Genomic DNA, 21,671 nt, shown 5'->3' on the forward strand with positions numbered 1-21,671 from the left:
TCTCTCTCTTATATACATGCACACTCTGTCTCACCACGCGTGCACACCTCCTAATGCCCCAATCGCAATTATCCTTTCCCAGCACCTGTAGCCCTGGCCCTCATGAGAATAGGAGCAGGAATGTACACTGTCAGCCCATTAAGCGTGCATCGCCATTCATCAGGATCATGGGAGATATCCCTACTTCATGTCCTTACCCCATAACCCTTGATTTTCCCTAATGATCTTACCCCCACCCCAAATAAAATTGAGCCTTTTAAAAAAAATAGTTCTGTATATTTTTGAAGCCCTGAGTTCTGAATGATTAATTCTTTGGAAGTAAGTTCACACTGCTTGCATATTTCAAATAGGAATTTCACAATATTTATTGTAATGAGCCTGGAAATAAATTGTGTCCATATGCAAAGGAAATTCCTGCCATTAGAAACTCTCAAAAAACGTGACTGCAGAGGATAAGCAATCTTAATTTCAATTCAGATGAACTGCTAAGTAAAGCTCAGGATATGAGTGTGATCCTGGAAGGGTTAAGCAGTGAGCACATTCTGCAATGTGAAACAAGATTTCTGCCTGTTCATCTGATTTTGTACATTATTGTCACTTTAATGTGAAATTTTCAGAAAACATGGTTGTCAGGTTAAAATATTCAGGTTTTTTTGTACTTTGTTTTAAACATAAGGACTGAATATCAATTAGGAGTTTTCACTGTGAGGAGATGTTGCCAACTAGAACATTACAGCTAATTATTATCCTACCAAACAGACAGACTGAATATGTTGTGACTGATCTTGCTTATTTCTAGCTTGATCTCTCTGAAACCATCTTGACACTTCTTCTCCATTCTGTCATCACAATAATGATTTTAAAAGCCTATTATTAGAGCCAGAGCTAATAATCCTTAATGGCTTTAGTGCATAGCATGGATGGGGAGTGGGGAGACGTTTCAGTCCGTAAATACCGGAATAACTTCATCGTCAATGGTTCAACGTTAGGTATTTCTTTTTCCGATGAAACCTTATGAAGTAACCTTGCACATTTTTTTGAAAAAGGATGTTTGGCTTAACTTCAGTCAATGCAAAGATTTTGAAACTGAGGTTGATAAGTGGCCTGGATCAATTGATACAAAAGGGAATGTTTCCCCATTGGGGAAATAATTTTCAGAACCTATATGACAAATCAGTCCATTTTTATTTGACAGACCTAGGAGAGAAATGTTTTTTTATCCTTAAGCAGTTGCTGATGAATATTATAATTCTAATTTCCCAGCTGGCTTGTGTATTGCATCGATGTTGTACTTTATTTCCCAGTTAGTAATGGGTTAGAATGTTGAGTTTGAACATTGATGTGTATGTAGCCTTTCTGTCAACAGAAGTTTGACTTCTGTTGCAATTTCTTTTCTCCAACAAGTGAAGACTGCAAATATTCACTGGGATCTTTAGGTCAGTGCGGATTCTTAATCTGAAGGGTTTTGAGACAAAACTTCCCTCCACTGGCTTGTTTGCCAGTTCACCACCATGATCGTGATCTAAAGCTGTTTATAATGGATATGGCTCAGGTTGGTTTAGCTACCTGTTGGAGAGTGATTCTGGGGCTGTTACATCCCCAAGTCCACAAGGACTTGGGTTTCCAGTTGGCACAGCACACGTTGGTGTGCATTAGGTCCAAGTGAAGGCAGTAGGCTCAGGATGAGAAGTGTGTGTATATATATGTGTGTGTGTGTGTGTGTGTGTGTGTTGGTGGGGGGGGGGGGGGGGGGGGAATGGAATTAATTTCTAAAAGGACATGCACACACACCTCTTCCCCTCCCCAACCTTGATGCATAATTACGTTGTGGTAACCGGGACATAACTGTTCATCCTATAGAAAGCTTACTCTTCCAGAATCTCAGCTGGATAGCTCTGGTTGCTTAATTTAAAAAAAATAAGATCCCTTTTCATGGGGCATTTCCAGACAAAGGGCACCTCACTTACCCTCCTATCACAAATTTGCAACTCCCAAATTGGACAGTTGGATCGCCAATGTAGCGATGTTGGCTTCCCATTGACCCTTCACCCTTGGGAGAGTTGTCATTTTTAATTGGAAAATGTGCCCGCTTGCCATGTGTCCCATGGTAATTGGCCTGGTCCTTTAGAGATCACTGTGAGCAGTCTGGAGAGCACTGTGACTCAGGACTCTGAACTGACCGACTGGTCTGGCTGTCCAATTTTGATTTCTTTGGACATGAAATTTGACATGAAAGCCGGTACCAGAATGTACCAAAAACGTACTTCAAGAACTAAATTGGGATGGTCAAATTTCAGCATCTATCATGTCCAATATTGCCCCTGTTAGCCTGTCTCAATCAGGGTACAGTTAAAACCTGCTGAGCAGAATGTTCTGGGTTAGATAGCTAATCTTAATTAGAGCATAATGACTGTGTCAGTTTTTTTCCATGAAGTGGAGAGGGAAAAATGGAGTGGGTTCTTGTTCTCAACCTTTCCGGCGATCTTTAGGGGATAATGGTTGGTGGGTGAAGATGGGAACTGTCTTGGGTATAATGCCTTATTATTGAATTAAAGTGTGAGGATTTTCATTTTAGAAGTGAGAATGAAAGAACAGTATTATTCAACTGGAGAGACACTAAAGAAAGCTGCACTACAAAAGGATATGGGAATGTTTGTGCATGAAGCATAAAGCTAGCACACAGGTGCAGCAGGTAATCAGGAAGGCCAATGGAATGCTGCACCTTATTCCAAGAGGTTTGGATTTTACGAGTAGATAAGTCTTACTGCAACTGGAGAATATGCTGGTCGGGCACCTCTGGAGTACTGTGAGCAGTTTTAGTCCCCATATTTAACGGATACAAGTCCAATCTGTCCAAGCTATACTAATAAGATTAATCCCTTTATCCCAGGAATCAATCAAATGAATCTTTTTTTGAACTGTGTCTTGAGAAAAGATATGGTAGCATTGAGACAGTCCTGCAGCTGTGGTCTCAATAATGCCTGAGCAAAACTTCCCTCCTTTTATATTCCATTCCTTTTGTGATAAATCATAATAACTTGTTTACTATCCAACTTACTTGCTGAACCTGCATATTGACTCATGATTTATGTACTAGAATGTCCCTAGATTCCTTTACCCGACAGAATCTTGTAAATTGCCTCTATTTAAATAATTTACTTCTGCCCAAATTCAGTTCCCATTTTCCTATGTTCCACTCCATCTTTTTTTTTGGTCAGTCCCTTAACCTAACTAAATTCCTTTGTAGGTTCTTCGTAGGTTCCTCCTCCCAATTTACTTTTCTGCTGATCTTTATGTCGTCAAAAAAAAATTAACAACCTTACATTTTGTCCCTTCATCTGTCATATATGCTGCTTGTAAATAGTTGAAGCTCCAGCATAAAACCTAGAGGCACTTCATTGCTTACAGCTTGCCAACCTGAAATGACATTACACGCTACACTGAGATCTGTGCGCTGTATGTGGCATCGACCTGCAGAGCACCTAATCCCAGGTGATACTAATACATTGTTTCCATATACACTAGGCAACTCACTGACTCAGATATTGCTGACCATTTCTCTCGCACCAACATCTTTGGACACTGAAGCCAGACAATAATTAAGGATGTTTTAGGATGGGAAGCAAAGGTTTGGGCTGAACGTCTTGCCATATATATGCCTGGATCATCATGCTTTCGGAGGGTATGATGGGCGTTCAGCATACACATTGATCCATGGTGCAGCCAGTATGGATATACGTATATCAATATAAGTTGCATTAAAGACTACATAGAGACTCAAATAAATAGATCTAATACAAATAAATAGACATAAAGCAAATTGATACAAACCTGAAATAGTGCTATGTCACTCGTGCCAGCAAAAAGGCCTGATAGGTTTTTCTGTTTTTCTCCTGCCCACTAATACAGGGAGAACTAGCCATTTGGATACAGAACTGGCTCAAAGGTAGAAGACAGAGGGAGAGGGTGATGGGGGGTGTAGGGTTGTTTTTCAGACTGGAGGCCTGTGACCAGTGCTGTGTCACAAGGATCAGTGCTGGGTCCACTACTTTTCGTCATTTATATAAATGATTTGCATGTGAGCATAAGAGGTATAGTTAGTAAGTTTGCAGATGACACCAAAATTGGAGCGAAGAAGGTTACCTCAGATTACAACGGATCTTGATCAGATAGGCCAATGGGCTGAGAACTGGCAGCTGGGAGTTTAACTTAGAAAAATGCGAGGTGCTGCATTTTGGGAAAGCAAATCTTAGCAGGACTTAAACACTTAATGGTAAGGTCCTAGACAGCGTTGCTGAATAAAGAGACTTTGGAGTGCAGGTTCATAGCTCCTTGGAGTCACAGGTCGATAGGATAGTGAAGAAGTGTTTGGTATGCTTTCCTTTATCAGTCAGAGTGTTGAGTATAGGAGTTGGGAGGTCATGTTGCGGCTGAAAAAAAAGCACAAAGACACCAAAATTTGTTGGAAGGAAACAATTGCAATTGGGCCAGCCTGAGCAAGAGGCCTTTGTGTAGAGATATTGGTGAATTTTTGCTGGGTTTGGTAGTTAAAAGATATTGTTGGATAAAAAAGAATTGTGAGAGTTTGAATTTTTTTACATATGTTTGTATTGAAATATTTCCAAACTACTTGTCTTGTCTTGTCTAACATAGTCTGTGTTCTTCTTGGCTAATAAACACTTGATTCTTTCTGTTAGAAATACACTTGCAGATTGTTGTTCAGTAACTGAACTGCACCGTTAGGGTCAATCAAGTCAAGTTTTAATCTGAAATCTAACTTGCTCAGTATTAACATCAGCTGAGTAGATATATGAATTTGCAGTTGTGGTCTCTCTCAGATTTCACTGAGGAGTTGGATACAGTACTTGGAGCTGAAGGGATGAAAGGAAATGGGGGAAAGCAGGAACAGGCTGTTGAGTTGGATGATCAGCCACGATTATAATGAATGATGGAGCATGTTCGAAGGGCTACTTGTGCTCCTATTTTGTATGTTCCTACAGGTGTCAAAAATTTGACAATGGACAGTAAGTTTTTTGAGATACATGTAAATCTTGCAAGTTATTTTTTCAAATAAAGAACCATTCTACACAGAAGGAAGACAGTTGATTAGTTGTGAGTGTGTTGGCTCTTAAAAAAGGAATTATTGATGGTGATGCAGCAATATTTTGATTGCTTCCTCTTCAATAATCTCTTAAGGTGGGCATCTTGTGGCTGTCAGCATTTTGTCTATTTTGCTTTTCTAATGGAACAATACTGTTCCCCCTCACCCCCTTATCTCCCTGAACAACTTAATGGATAGTTAGAAGTAAAGGAGTGAGATGACATGCTGCTCTCCTTGTTGGATCTGACTGCTTCAAAGATGAATGTGAAATGAACCACAGTTGTACATGTATTTTTTTCTGTAATGTGATGGTTGCGTTCATGTGTGACCCTGTGCTATATAAAAATGGCACTTGATATTGGTGATGCAATCACACTGTAACCAACACACACTTTAAAAGCTTGCGCTTTAGAAGCAACGTCCCCTGTTCATCAATCGCGTCACAGCTAATTCACGTTATAGCTGAATGACCTGTATTCCAGTTAACTTTACCTAAGCTTCCCTAACAGCGTCAAAATTATTTCCAAGTATTTTAGTGCTTGCAGTTGTATCATTGGCACCTTTTAGTAGATTGGGTTAGGATATCTAGTCAGCATAGATGAGTTGGACTGAAAGGGTCTGTTTCTGTGCAATACATCTCTGATTCTATGACTCTAAGCGCTCGGAGTACACACTAAGCATCATCTTTTCATCTATTCCTGTGGCACTGTTCATTCCTTGAAAAGGATGCTGTATAAGGTCTCGTTTATGTCCAATAAATAAAGGTGAGTGGTGATGAAGCTCTCATTTCTTAATCAGATGGTCTTGAAGATCTTCGAATGCCTCAAGGTTCTTTCTATCCCCTGTAGTTAGGTGTCACCCCAAATAATGGCACAAATAAATTACCTTCAGAAGGATAAGTCAATTCAACTCAGCTCCCCTGTCTTATTTCACATCATCTAATTATTTAGAATTAAGATGAGTTTGAACAGCCTCGAGTGTTCTTAATTTTAATGGAAGCTGCGTTTCGTAGAAAGTGCCAGAAGTAAGGTTTAGTACAGAGAACATTCAAGAGTCTTTAAAACAGCTTCACACAACTTTGATGACTTCCTACGCATGTCTACTTTTTCAGATTAGAGTTAGAATCTTTGAAACCTTCCAATCATGTTCAACAGTGCCTAATATTTGTTCCTTGCCTCTGAACTCTGATGTTATGAAGATGCTTAAGTGAACATTTTCTTCAAATGAAATACCTTCTGAGTTTTCCATTATTTTTTATGTATCCTCATGTTACAGTTAAGTTCATTTTAAACAGCTCCTATTAGAAGTACATGATTGTTACCATAGTTGTATTATTAAAGGTCCACCTCAAAAGTCGTGAATGTTTATTAAAGTGAAATTGGTGTTCCACAAGCCTCTATTTTTGTTGGCAAAGGAGACTATAATTATCCATTCCTTATCTGTTGGTCTTACTTTCAAATATCTTGTTTTACCTGGACTCGGCTAATAGGATTTACAATGGTTTCTATCCTTAAGCTGACCCATGTTAGACAGTAGCTTTCCTCCTCCATCACACATTTAAATTTGCCAGTATTTAGATATTCTTTGCTGAATTCACAAGCTTAAACCATACATACATGTATGTTTACTGGAGTATGCCTGTCTCAATTGGCTTTAATCACAAAGTTCTTTGAGTTTTTGCTATTTCTGTCTTTGGTGCCAAGCTTTCAGCCACTATATTCTTTGCACTCAAGAATTTTCTTCTAATTCCCTTGTTCCTGCTAGAGTTTTACTTTGTAAACCCATCCATTTTGCATCTGTCCCCACCCAACTTCAGCAGTATCTTCAAAAGTCAACCTCTTTGCACATCCTGCCAATTCCTTCCCACTTCTGCCGACCTGGAAAGAGTCTGTGGTCCACCTGATGCCTGAAAAACTAATAAAATTCAAGATAATGAAGCTGTATCTGCAGCGGTGCCCATTGCCAATTCTTGCTCTCCTGAGCTTGAAGAGTGATTCTATCTTTTTTAGAATTAGAATCCCTACAGTGTGGAAACAGACCCTTCGGCCCAATAAGTCCACACCGATCCTCTGAAGAGTAACTCACCCGAACCCATTCCCCTATCCTGTATTTACCCCGACTAATAACCTACACTATGGGCAATTTAGTATAGCCAGTTTACTTAACCTGCACATCTTTTGGATTGCGGGAGGAAACCCGCACAGATGCTGGGAGAATGTGCAAACTCCAAACAGACAGTTGCCTGAGGCTGGAATTGAACGTGGGTTGTTGGCGCTGTGAGGCAGCAGTGCTAACCACTAAGCCACCCCAGGGCACCTACATGATATGGCAAACAGAGCAAACTTGCTGTGTTCAGAGCCAACCTGGTCAAATTATGAGGGTGAAAATGTGTTGCTGGAAAAGCGCAGCAGGTCAGGCAGCATCCAAGGAACAGGAGAATCGACGTTTCGGGCATCAGCCCTTCTCCTGAAGAAGGGCTGATGCCCGAAACGTCGATTCTCCTGCTCCTTGGATGCTGCCTGACCTGCTGCGCTTTTCCAGCAACACATTTTCAGCTCTGATCTCCAGCATCTGCAGTCCTCACTTTCTTCTCAAATTATGAGGGTGGCTGTGTTCAGAGCCAACCTGGTCAAATTATGAGGGTGGAATAGGAGCATATATGTCAGATACTTAGTGATGAAAATTGACAGTGAAGTAGATTTGTTTGTTTTTATTTTGAAAGATTTTGTTTGGAGAACACTCTTCAAGAACAACGCAACAAAATCTGATTATTCTTATTTCAACATATCACCGTTCTATATGATTGACAGAACACCTAATAGAAGGCAGATTTACTTGTGAAACATGCACAACTTGGGTGAAGTTTAATCATTCTACATTAATTTCTAAACATTATCTACAAGGACCCATCCAGTGACCCATAAAGGTGATCTGATCTTTATCTGATCTTTATCTGTACCCGCGGAACATTAGGTATGCTGAAACTCAGTCCAGGTTCAAGCCGGAGTTGGCCTTGATTCAAATGTTCTGACATTCAGAAAGTTTCCAGAAGTCGCAGAAAAATGTGATTTCTTGCAACAGAATGTAAAGCTTTTGTTCTGTTGACTGATGATTCTTGGTGATCCTGTCAGAGCATCTGTTGTGCACTTCTGATTTACATTGCTGAAGCTTCAACGAGTTCAGCTGCTAGGTATATCTTATCCAGGTGACACAGCATTCTCTTAATAGTGCAACACTGCAGTTTGTATTCACCACTTTTTAACGAGGAGCTTTTATTTTACATGCACCTTTTAAAGTCGTGTGTGGGGTGTTGGAAAAGCACAGCAAGATGGCAACATCCAAGGAGCAGAATTAACATTTTGGGCATAAGCCCTTCATCAGGAACTGATGAAGTGTTTATGCCCAAAATATCGATTCTCCTGCTGCTCGGATGCTGCCTGACCTGCTATGCTTTTCCAGCACCACACTTTCAATTCTGATCTCCAGCATCTGCAGTACCCACTTGCTCCTACTTGATTTTATGTACCTTCTTAAAGCCAATTTTCAATTCCTTTGGTTGTTTTGTTCCTCAATTCCAGGTGCGGATGGGTAAATCGAACTTAACTGATTTGAGAAACAGTAATAACAATTATGTCACGCTGTCTCTGAGAAGAGATTGAACAATAACACACCAGCCATTGTCATTCTGCTGGAGCTTTAATTTTAATGTTTCAATCATTTTGATGCACATTATAGATGAAAATTTAAATGTTTGATCTTGTGGTTTGCAATTTCTCTCCATTTCTTTCTCTCTTATCTCTCCCCCAAAAACAACTAATATTGACACTACCGAAACTGACACCAAATTATGGGTTGTTCTATGCCATGCATTGATGAACATTTACCTTCAAATTTCTTGAACTCAGTGCATTCAATCCTGTCAGAAAAAGAAGATGCTATGAAGTCAAGACTTTGAGGCTCACAGTTGCCATTGGCCCTAGTTACGAAGATGATGGATGAGCAAGACAAGTGTCGAATAGCAGGAAATTCTTGCTAAATTGATCGTCTATGCCGATTGTCTGTAGACAGTCATTTGAAAATGTTGAGATCTCCTTCTAATCTGGTGTCACACTGATAGAATTCCTTTCAAATGTGGTTTCAATTTTTCAGTAAAACTTTTATATTAAAGAAAATAAACCGGTTTTAATGTCCTGTAGGAGGGATAAACCACATACCCATTTTGTCAAAGTAACAATCACATCATGCATGAGATGTAGATTGCCATTTGGATTATCTGTGTAGAGTGATGCTAAAGATTGTATTTAAACGATCCTCTCCCAACACTATATTGCAGTATTCTAACTAAAGTTTTTGTGGTCTATATTTTCCTAAATTTATCCAAGTGCTGATCAATCCTTTAACGAATAACATGCCTAAGCTTGCTATATGCCACTTTGATAGTGTCTTCCTGTTCCTGCTGTCATGATTTATTTTTGAAGTACACTCTAGATTTACCTTGTTGAAATTTGAGAGAGATCAGCTGCCAGGCATTTTCCCTATAAAACATCACTGCTGTATTTTTAACTCAGTGCTTTTTAATGATCAGCAGCAGCATCTTATTCCTGAGCCAGAAGCTTGTGTATTCATCTGAAATTCCATTAATGTTTGTAAGGAATTGAGCAGTTAATCAAGGTTGACACTTAAGCATATTACTAAAGAAGAACAACATTTATTTGAATGAGACATAGAATCAAGGTGCTTCTGTGAGGGTGGACAAAAAGTTTCAAAACGGCCCTTGGGAGAACACCAGGACAACCCCAACATGAAAACAGATTAACGTTTCATTGACCTCCTGGTCATGAGCAATTTGACTAGAATGTTAATCGAATGAACATGTGACTTGACTTTGAGTGATTTGTGATTTATGTGTTGGCAATGTCTTTGCAATTAAGTGGTGGGGGGAAACCAAAAAAACAAATCACTTGATTTCTTTCTTTCTTGCTTTCAGTTTCACACCTTCACAATCTTGAAATGCTAAAATTCACTTCTTTTTTGCCCTTTTTAATGTTTCTAAAAGTTACTCAAAATTTTATATTAAGTAATATGAAATTGGGTTTTACATCAATCTTTTTATAGTTGTATCTTGTAGAAGCAGTCAATCCTGGGACCAATAATTCATTCTTCGTTTGAGGTGCAGCAATAAAATCATTGAGTTTTGAGGAACATGAGATTCAAAAATTACCTTACCTTTCTTTCTTTCTTTCTTTCTTTCTTTCTTTATCTGTCCTTTTTCTTTCTTTTTTTTTTCACCCCACCCATCTTCGTGTCATTTGCTCGCACCCTGCCTCAGTCATGTTTAACCTGTACTTAAAGATTATTCAAGAGTCAAGTCATGGATTAATAGCACTTGTGTCAAAATCTGTGAGCAACTCAGGATGGTGTAGCTCACTGCAGGTTGAAACTTTGTTTAAGCTATTGGCCGTTTGGATTCTAATTACACACATACGTTCTGGACCTAAACATGTCTAACAGTTTGTGATATTTTAGGAGGAATGGAGGAAGAGGTGAGTACAGAATGTTGCATTCAATGATATTCTACAGGAAAATTACTGGGGAGTGACGCTATGTGTTTCAAAGGGAAGCCCAGCTCAATTTTGGTCGGCATGGACCAGTTTGGGCCAAAGGGCCTGTCTCTGTCCTGTAGGACTCTTTGACTCTTTAAATGTTTTGTGAGGTTTCTGTTAGTGTTCAACTATTTAGAGTAATATTCTGTTCAGCTAATTTCAGTGATTTGCCATTAATGTGCGTAACATTCATGATGGAAGGAAAGTTTTGAAATTTGTTCAGCAAATGATTCTTTAAATGGAAAATTCAGATTACATCCAGACATTGGGTTTGATCTTTTGATCAGTCATGTCTTCCTGAGTGCGTAAATCTATTTGTAGCAGTTACAATGCAAATATAGGCATAACAATTTAAGAAACAGTTGGGAACACCTTTTGTTTTCATTCCCAATATAGATATTAGGACTGAACACACACTTAGAGTCATAAACAGATGGTGCCTTTTGGTTCCTTATGTACAATAAAAGTATTGAAACTTGACCAAAGTTATCCTCTTGAGACCTTGCTCTATAGTTCATATTTTTCAATTTAAATTTGCTTCATGGTAATAATTATTCCTGTTAACATGTTCAGTTTGTCAAATTAATGAACCAATTAAATATTTTGTTGCTTACAAGCTAGTAAAAAATAAAACTAAAAGGTATATTCTTGTTTTCTTCTTTTGTCTTTATCAGAAATGTGTGTACTGCAGAAAAAAGGTGAAGAGCTACTCAGGGGCCTGTATCCAGTGTTCATATGAACATTGTTCTACATCATTTCATGTGACATGTGCTCATGCTGCAGGGGTTGTAATGGAACCAGATGACTGGCCGTATGTTGTGTCTATCATCTGCTTCAAGCACAAAACAACCAATCAGAATGTAAGTATACGCATCAATTACATTGGGCCAGTCATGGCAAAGGATAATTTACAATTGAGCTGGTGACTTGCCAAGTCTATCACTACTTGCAATACTGTTATGATCTGCTCAGGAACTGTTAAATAAGCCCTAGTATCTAATTTTAACCAATTGAACCATGCTGTAGATTTACTTTTTTAAATAAAACAAATGTTATTGTATTTTTTTAAAAGCATAAAGAAAACAAGAACTATTATCTTATAAATACGTTTGTTATGCATTCTGATTTACTTTTTAAATCTAAAGAGTTCTCTTGTACTACACGATTTGGAGATGCCAGTGTTGGACTGGGTTGGATAAAGTTAAAAATCACACAACACCAGGTTATAGTCCAACAGATTTAGTTGCAAGCACTAGCTTTCGGAGTGGGCTGCTTATCCACCTGATGAAGGAGCAGTGCTCCGAAAGCTAGTGCTTCCAAATAAACCTGTTGGACTATAACCTGGTGTTGTGTGGTTTTTAAACTTGTGCTACACAACAGTCTTAAAGTTAAAAGTTATTTACTTTTCTAGGGCCGCCAATAAGTATGCCACAGTCCTCTGGTGAATTTTTCTAAGCTGCAGGAATTCTCAGAAATAAACTTTCACTTACCTTCTCTTGACAATGGAGGTCTCCATCCCTTGTTCTGTTTGCTGTTCCAATACCTTCAAGCTGCTTCGCTACTTTCTTTTGCGCTAAGACACTGCGAGGCTGACTGAAGATTCTCCCACTGACTTTAGACTTAAATTTTTCAGTTTCTGTTGTTCATAAAATTCAAATTAAGATTAAGCCTCTTCCACTGTCCACTTGGTCATTGATGGTGTTCTGCTCTGCCTGTAATTCTTTCTTAACTCTTACTTATTTTGGCTGACTTCACTCACTGCACACAAGTTTCAAACTGCAACTAAAAATTGTCCCAGCAAATATCCAGATAAATTGCAGCTAGAGAGCCTTCCAAAGCTCCATCCATCCGCATGATTACATCACCAGCTTTTGGGCTGACCACAAGATTAATTATTCTAGATTAGAGTGGTGCTGGAAAAGCACAGCAGTTCAGGCAGCATCCGAGGAGCAGTAAAATCGACGTTTCGGGCAAAAGCCTTTCATCAGGAATACAGGCAGCGAGCCTGAAGGGTGGAGAGATAAACGAGAGGAGGGTGGGGTGGGGAGAAAGTAGCATAGAGTACAATAGGTTAGTGGGGGAGGGGATGAAGGTGATAGGTCAGGGAGGAGGGTGGAGTGGATAGGTGGAAAAGATGATAGGCAGGTAGGGCAAGTCATGGAGACAGTGCTGAGCTGGAAGTTTAGAATTGGGGTAAGATGGGGGAAGGGGAAATGAGGAAACTGTTGAAGTCCACATAGATGCCCTGGGGATGAATTGTTCCGAGGCGGAAGATGAGGCGTTCTTCCTCCAGGCGTCTGGTGGTGAGGGAGCGGCGGTGAAGAAGACCCAGGACCTCCATGTCCTCGGTTGAGTGGGAGGGGGAGTTGAAATGTTGGGCCACAGGGCGGTGTGGTTGATTGGTGCAGGTGTCCCAGAGATGTTCCCTAAAGCGCTCTGCTAGGAGGCGTCCAGTCTCCCCAACGTAGAGGAGACCGCATCGGGAGCAACGGATACAATAAATGATATTGGTGGATATGCAGGTAAAACTTTGATGGATGTGGAAGGCTCTTTTAGGGCCTTGGATGGAGGTGAGGGAGGAGGTGTGGGCGCAAGTTTTGCAATTCCTGAGGTGGCAGGGGAAGGTACCAGGATGGGAGGGTGGGTGGTAGGGGGTGGGGGGCGTGGACCTGACCAGGTAGTCACGGAGGGAACGGTCTTTGCGGAAGGCAGAAAGGGGTGGGGAGGGAAATATATCCCTGGTGGTGGGGTCTGTTTGGAGGTGGTGGAAATGTCGGTGGATGATTTGGTTTATCCGAAGGTTGATAGGGTGGAAGTTGAGCACCAGAGGTGTTCTGTCCTTGTTACAGTTGGAGGGGTGGGGTCTGAGGGCAGAGGTGCGGGATGTGGACGAGATGCGTTGGAGGGCATCTTTAACTACGTGGGAAGCAAATTGCAGTCTCTAAAGAAGGAGGACATCTGGTGTGTTTTGTGGTGGAACTGGTCCTCCTGGGAGCAGATACGGTGGAGGTGGAGGAATTGGGAATACGGGATGGCTTTTTTGCGGGAGGTAGGGTGGGAAGAGGTGTAATCCAGGTAGCTGTGGGAGTCGGTGGGTTTGTAAAAAATGTCAGTGTCAAGTCGGTCGTCATTAATGGAGATGGAGAGGTCCAGGAAGGGGAGGGAGGTGGCAGTGATGGTCCAGGTAAATTTAAGGTCAGGGTGAAATGTGTTGGTGAAGTTGGTGAATTGCTCAACCTCCTCGTGGGAGCATGAGGTGGGACCAATGCAGTCATCAATGTAGTGGAGGAAGAGGTGGGGAGTGGTGCCGATGTAATTACGAAAGATGGACTGTTCTACGTAGCCAACAAAGAGACAGGCATAGCTGGGGCCCATATGGGTGCCCATGGCTACCCCTTTGGTCTGGAGGAAATGGGAGGATTCGAAGGAGAAATTGTTAAGGGTGAGGACCGGTTCGACCAAACGAATGAGTGTGTTGGTGGAAGGGTACTGTTGGGGGCATCGGAAGAGGAAGAAATGGAGGGCTTGGAGGCCCTGGTCATGGCGGATGGAGGTGCAGAGGGATTGGATATCCATGCTAAAGATGAGGCGTTGGGGGCCAGGGAAACAGAAGTCGTGGAGGGCGTGGGTGGTGTCTCGAACGTATGTGGGGAGTTCCTGGGGGGATAGGACAGTGTCGAGGTAGGTAGAAATGAGTTCAGTGGGACAGGAGCAGGCTGAGACAATGGGTCAGCCAGGGTGGTCAGGCTTGTGGATCTTGGGAAGGAGGTAGAACCGGGCATCCCTAATATAAAATTGATTAGATTAGATTACATTACAGTGTGGAAATAGGCCCTTCGGCCCAACAAGTCCACACCGACCCAACGAAGTGCAACCCACCCATACCCCTACATTCACCCCTTACCTAACACTACGGGCAATTTAGCATGGCCAATTCACCTAACCTGCACATCTTTGGACTGTGGGAGGAAACTGGAGCACCCGGAGGAAACCCACGCAGACACGGGGAGAACGTGCAAACTCCACAAAGTCAGTCGCCTGAGATGGAAATTGAACCCGGGTCTCTGATGCTGTGAGGCAATAGTGCTAACCACTGTGCCACCGTGCCGCCCATGGTGATCAGACTCTGTCAGTGATCAGAAGAAATAACAAGTTTTAGTGTTTACCTGAATGCTTTGAAAGTCATTTATCTCCAAATCGCAAAATAAAATCATCTCTCTGGACTGCACTTTTTGCAAGGATGGCAGACAACCAGCTGTTTAGCTAATTTATTTCAATCTTTTCTTTTAATATTCTACATTTTAACCTCCTAAAACAACATGGCTGAAATTATTTACATATAATACACACCATGCTGATTTAATTGCATTTATCCCATTTTGTACAATTAATTTTTAATTTCTAAAAAGAAACATTACGTGCTGTGATATAATCCCCAATGATATTAATACTGGACAAATATGATCCAGGAGTAAAATCAGGCTCGATAGGCCATAAGTTTATTTTTTGCAGTTGATTACTGTGATGCTCAGTCATTGAACATATTTACATGAGGCTCCAATTGTTCTTTAACAAAATAAGCCAAGTTTGTTACACCAAAACAAATATCGATATAATGTGACAATTCAAAAGTTTCATAGAATCAAAAAATCCCTACAGCGTTGAAGCAGGCCATTTGGCCTATCAACCCCACACTAACCCTCCAAAGAGCATCCTACCTAGATACCCCCCCCCGTCCACCAATTCTGTCCCTATAATGCTGCATTTCCCATGACTAACTCACTTGGCCTGCACATCCCTGGACAACATGGGGCAATTTAGCGTGGCCAAATCCACTTAACCTGTACATTTCTGGATTGTTTCCCACATAAATAGCAAAACAAGGTTTCAGACTGCTTTCCAGTAATATTCTTGTACAGTTACTCAATCCTAGTTAAGTACCTGTTCTATCTCAACTTTAAAATTTATTTCTTGACTGACTCTTTCCAGTTGTTTTTGCACTGCTGAAAAAGTTTTATGACTTTCCAGTTCTGCTGACCTGATCCTCCTTTCAGTTCTGCTAGTCTAAACATCTTATCAGCTCTGACAACTTGAAAACCACTATACAAGCTCTTCCAGCTCAGAGCTTTCACAAACTAAAACTCTTCTGCTAAGGTGACTGAAGTGAAAGCTTGTTTTTCTGCTACAAGGAAACTGTTCTCCAGATGTGACCTGCTGACTCTTCTCAACTGCATCCACAGCTTAACTAGTAACCCTAGTCTGTTTTCTCTGTCAGTCATAAACTCAGCTGTAAAAACATTTCGTCAAATAACAGAACAGATGACTGGCCAGGCATTTAGTCATACAGCACAGAAACAGACCGTTAGGTCCAGATCATCCATGCTGACAGTTTCCCAAACTAGACCCCACCTACCACCCCCTGAGAAAAAGAATAAGAAGTGACTTCACCACAGAAAATGACATCACCAACCCAAAGAAACCCAAACATATAAATAGAAAGCAGGAATTATCAGCAGTGCTTCGTCTGAGACCCACTGAAGATGTTACCTATTAGGGAGATGAAAAGTCTGGAAGTGAACCTTCCAGCTCAGTGAGCAAACCCACATCCAGAACCTCAACCTGAATTACAAATCTTCTCAACTCGCTACTAGTCCCACTTGCCCATGTTTGGCCCATATCCCTATAAACCTTTTCTATTCATATACCTTAACAAATGTTGTTTAAATGTTGTAACTAAACCTGCATCTACCACCCTCTTTGTGAAAACGTTGCCCCTCACGTCCCTTTTAAATCTCTATCCTCCCACTTTAAAAACATGCTCTCTAGTTTTGAACACCCTCGGGAAAAGACCTTAGCTCTTTACCTTATCTCTGCCCCTCATGACTTTATAAACCTCAAAGGTCACCCCTCAACCTTCTACGCTCCAGTGAAAAATGTCCCAGCTTCTCCTTATACCTCAAACCCTCCAGCCCCAGCAACATCCTGGTAAATCTTTTCTGAACCCCTTCCAATTTAATATTATCCTTCCTGTAGCAGGCCACAAGAGCTTGCACATTACTCAAAAAGTGGCTTCACCAGTGTCCGATATAATGTTGGTCCAACTCCAATACTCATTTGTCTAACCAGTAGAGGCAAGCGTGCTAAATTCCACCTTAACCACCCTGTCTACCTGTGGTGCAATTTTCAAAAAACTGTGTATCCGAACCCATAAGTCCCTCTGTTTGATAATACTATCCAGGGCCCAACCATGAACTGTATAAGTTCTGGCCTTCTTTGTTTTACCAAAATGCAATATCTTGCATTTTATCCAAATTAAACTCTATGTGCCACTCCTCAGCCCATTGGTCCAATTGATCAATATTACTTTGTAATCTTAGATAACCTCCTTCACTGTCGACTATATGAACAATTTTGGTGGCATCCACAAATTACTAACTTCTCAAACCGTAAAGTTTCTTAGATGTTATACAGTGGCTGTGATAGAGACACACATGTAATGCCTTAACTGTGACTTCACAAATCTGTTAAACATTTTTAGTCTGGCGTTTTCAGTCTAGAACTGTCAGTTTTAGTTTTAAGAGAGAAAGTTGTTGCTAACTTTTGCCTGTTGTGCCAATTTGAATACTATGGTGTCTAGAAAATTCATGCTTTCCCTCTTTGTTGAGGCTTTAAGTTTAATTGAACAGTGATGTGATTAGGAATATTGATGAATTCTAATTCTGCAACTGTGCGAGTCCAAAATGTCTATAGATCAGTACAAATACATAATATTGTCACTGAGTGTGTATGTCACATAATGAAGGTAGTAGTAAGACCGACAAAGAAGCCCCTAAAAATTGTAAAGTAACCCTTGAGAAGTCTTAGGAGGAACACTCGAAAAAGAAATTGTTTTGAGCCCTGGACCAAATTGCAGGTATTTCAAAGCCTGCCATTCTAACTATTGTAGTTCAAAACCTGCTATTCGACAGGTGGGGGTTCTTGCAAGGGAATTGTTCGTAATGTTAACAAAATGAAAATCTTCATGACTTTCCTAAACTTACCTTCAAGTATTTTAAACAACTGTCACCTTATCCAAGGCAAAGTTAAGTTTCACATCAACCTTTCTGCGTCACTTACTAACTTATGTCTCCTGAGACATTGTAAGGGATAGGATTTATGCACATCTGGATAAGAATAATGTGATCAAGGATAGTCAGCATGGTTTTGTGAAGGGCAGGTCATGCCTCACAAACCTTATTGAATTCTTTGAGAAGGTGACTAAGGAGGTAGATGAGGGGAAAGCGGTAGATGTGGTATATATGGATTTTAGTAAGGCGTTTGATAAGGTCCCCCATGGTAGGCTACTGCAGAAAATACAGAGATATGGCATTGAGGGTGAGTTGGAGGTTTGGATTAGGAATTGGCTGGCTGGAAGAAGACAGAGGGTAGTAGTTGATGGCAAAGGTTCATCTTGGAGTGCCGTCACTAGCGGTGTTCCGCGAGGATCTGTTTTGGGACCATTGCTGTTTGTCATTTTTATAAATGACCTGGAGGAAGGGTTAGAAGGTTGGGTGAGCAAGTTTGCGGATGATACGAAAGTCGGAGGAGTTGTAGACAGTGAGGAAGGATGTGGCAGGTTACAGCGGGATATAGAGAAGCTGCAGAGCTGGGCAGAAAGGTGGCAAATGGAGTTCAATGTAGCTAAGTGTGAGGTGATTCACTTTGGTAAGAGTAACAAAAAGATGGGGTACTGGGCTAATGGTCGGATACTTGGTAGTGTGGAAGAGCAGAGGGATCTTGGTGTCCATGTACACAGATCTCTGAAAGTTGCCACCCAGGTAAATAGTGCAGTGAAGAAGGCATATGGCGTACTGGCTTTTATTGGTAGAGGAATTGAGTTCCGGAGTCCTGAGGTCATGCTGCAGTTGTATAAGACTCTGGTGCGGCCGCATCTGGAATATTGTGTGCAGTTTTGGTCGCCATACAATAGGAAGGATGTGGAGGCACTGGAACGGGTGCAGAGGAAGTTTACCAGGATGTTGCCTGGTATGGTAGGAAGATCCTATGAGGAAAGGCTGAGGCACTTGGGGTTGTTTTCATTGAAGAAAAGGAGGTTTAGGGGTGACTTGATAGAGGTGTACAAGATGATTAGGGGGTTAGATAGGGTTGACAGTGAGAACCTTTTTCCACGTATGGAGTCAGCTATTACAAGGGGGCATAACTTTAAATTAAGGGGGGGTAGATATAGGACTGATGTTAGGGGTAGGTTCTTCACTCAGCGAGTCGTAAGTTCATGGAATGCCCTGCCAGTAGCAGTGGTGGACTCTCCCTCTTTATGGGTATTTAAGCGGGCATTGGATAGGTATATGGAGGATAGTGGGTTAGTGTAGGTTAGGTGGGCTTTGATCGGCGCAACATCGAGGGCCGAAGGGCCTGTACTGCGCTGTATTCTTCTATGTTCTATGTTCTAGATCGTCACTCAATATATACTAGTTCTTTTCTCTTCCTTCTGAAAGACATGTTAGAACATGTTCAAGTTTTGATGTTCAAACCCCTGATCTATTCAGTTTATTGATCCAATTCAGGTAGTTCGGCCTCACTCTTGAGGTGATTAAGATGGGCAGACAGTGGGACTAACTGCAAGTGAGGGTTAAAAATAAAATCTCTTTCTCCTTCAAAAGAAAGCAAATGTAGCAAATTAGCCAAATCTTCTTTGCATGTATTTATACATCATATCAAAGAGAGAGCTCATAATATTTAAGCAATATCAAATGGGTTGTTGAACTGTACTTGTATACACAAGCCTAAATTCACTTGTGCCAATGCATCTTTGTCCGCTCATTAGTTCTGTCAACTGAGTGTGAAAGAACCAACTGCCTTAGAAATTAATGTGCAGAACCTCTAACTCTTATTGAAGTCTTAAATTCTAATAACCAGATTATTGATATTTGATTTTCTGACAGTTTCATTGAGCATTAATATGTAGAATTGGTATTACTTTTGTCTAGTATTTAATCCATTGGTCACTACTGTCTTAAATCAGCCTAATCACATCCGATTCTCTTGTTGATCAGGTTTTCTTCTTCAAAAGTCACTCTGATACCACAACATGAAGTGGGCAAAGCCTAAATAATTAATTATTTTTATAAGGATTGATCAATCAAATATTTGTTCGTTGTATCTTAATTCACTTGTCAGCCTACTACAAATATGGGGAGCATGTGTTCCTATCCCTCGTGTGCAGTGAATCTATTTTGAGGAAAACAGTGGGTTTTACTGAATATGATGCATGAATAGATTAGCATATCAAACACTACCCAGGTGAACAGACAAAATGAAAGGTTGTGGAATTTAAAATGAGGGAAGACTGATAATGCAGGATGAAAATTATAGGTTTATTCCAGCTCATGTTGTGCTATCAGAATATGAAAATTTTTTAAATTCCTTTCAAGCGCAGAAGTATTCAGCGTGCCATATGAAGAATATTGTGCTTAAAGTTTAGAAAAGGGACCTTTTGGATGTAAACTGTACATAGAGCCAACTTGACATTTTGAGTCCAGTGATTAACTTTGGAATACTAGCAACTATGCAGTACATTTTAGTCTCCGCTTTTGCTGTTTTTTGTGCTTGCTTTTGAATTTGTTCATTGGATATGGACATCACTGGCTGAGCCACTATTTATTGTCCTTCCCTAGTTGCTCTTGAGAAGGTAGAGGTGAGATACTGTCTTGAACTGCTTCAGTTCATAGGAAATAAAAATACATGTTAGGAAGGGATCTGATTTGACTAATACTGCATTTGAGCAATCCTAGGAAATATGCACCAAACGTGTGGAGAGTCGTAGGGATGTGTGGCATGGACACATACCCTTGGGTCCACTTCTTTTTCATGCCAACCAGATATCCTAAATTAATCTAGTCCCATTTGCAGCTTTTGGCCAATATTGCTCTAAACCCTTCCTATTCATATACCCATCCAGATGCCTTTTAAATATTGCAAGTGTACTAGCCTCTGCCACTTCCTGTGGCAGCTTGTTTTCCACACATACCACTCTGTGTGGAAAAAATTGCCCTTTAGGTTCCTTTTAAGTCTTTCCCCTCTCACCTTAAATGTGCTGTCTAGTTTTGGATGCCCCCATCCTGAGAGAAAGGTCTTGACTATTCACCCTATCCACGCCCCTTATGATTTGTATAAACTTCTGTCAGGTCAGCCCTCCATCAACGACCATGCAAAGACATCTTCTCATCAACCTGTTCAGAGATTACACATCTCTGGAGCAGGTGGGACTTGAAGCCAGAGCTCCTTGATCCAGACATATGGACACTACCACTGCACCACAGGAGTGTTCCCAACTTGGAATTCAGTCTGGTGTTGAAATCAAGGCTTGTAACTGAAGTTCAGCCCATTAATTCTGTGTGTCTCACTACCAATGCAACTGGTATGCTCGTATTTGAAGCATTCTGTGTTTATTTTGGGGAATTGGAATCATTAATTAAAATATAATTTCAGGAAGAACTGAGTTGAGATGCAAAATAGCACTGGCTCAGTCACGTAATAGGGAATATTTAACAAATTAAGCTGTGGAATGAAAATTGAAGATGGGACTTTTAGTCAAATTAGAGGGACAGATTTAATTGTGGAAGATTTTAATAGCAAGGTAGGGAAACAGTGTTAAGAGGAAGTTAATATTTCCAGTTATGTTCAGGATTTGATTTTTTTTTGGTTACTTGTTCAGAAATTAAGATAATGTTGGGAGCCATGGTTTTGGATGATGAGGTGGAACATGCAGGGAAGCATTTGGGATGCAGTGACCACAGCATAATTCAATTTACTTCAAAAATAGGGAGAGAAAAAGAACAAGAAAGAGAGCAAGAAAACATGACTGGATAAAAGGAAATCATAATGAAATTGAAAGGAGCATAGTCTGCATTAAATGGAAGGAAGACTTTAGAACATAGAACATAGAAAAGTACAGCACAGAGCAGGCC

The 21,671-nt window shown here is 40.7% G+C and overlaps 1 protein-coding gene across 2 annotated transcripts in view; it reads left to right on the forward strand.

Moving 5' to 3' along the window:
- The window catches only part of kdm4b (lysine (K)-specific demethylase 4B), a 499,010-nt gene that overhangs the window by 444,030 nt on the left and 33,309 nt on the right, over nucleotides 1-21,671 (forward strand). For both annotated transcript variants that reach the window (XM_072593817.1, XM_072593816.1), the window contains one exon: nucleotides 11,379-11,564. In XM_072593817.1, the coding sequence (XP_072449918.1) occupies nucleotides 11,379-11,564 (186 nt within the window). The remainder of the gene's footprint in view (nucleotides 1-11,378; nucleotides 11,565-21,671) is intronic.

The sequence above is a fragment of the Chiloscyllium punctatum genome, chromosome 24 (genome assembly GCF_047496795.1).
Source record: "Chiloscyllium punctatum isolate Juve2018m chromosome 24, sChiPun1.3, whole genome shotgun sequence".
NCBI classification, from domain to species: domain Eukaryota; kingdom Metazoa; phylum Chordata; class Chondrichthyes; order Orectolobiformes; family Hemiscylliidae; genus Chiloscyllium; species Chiloscyllium punctatum.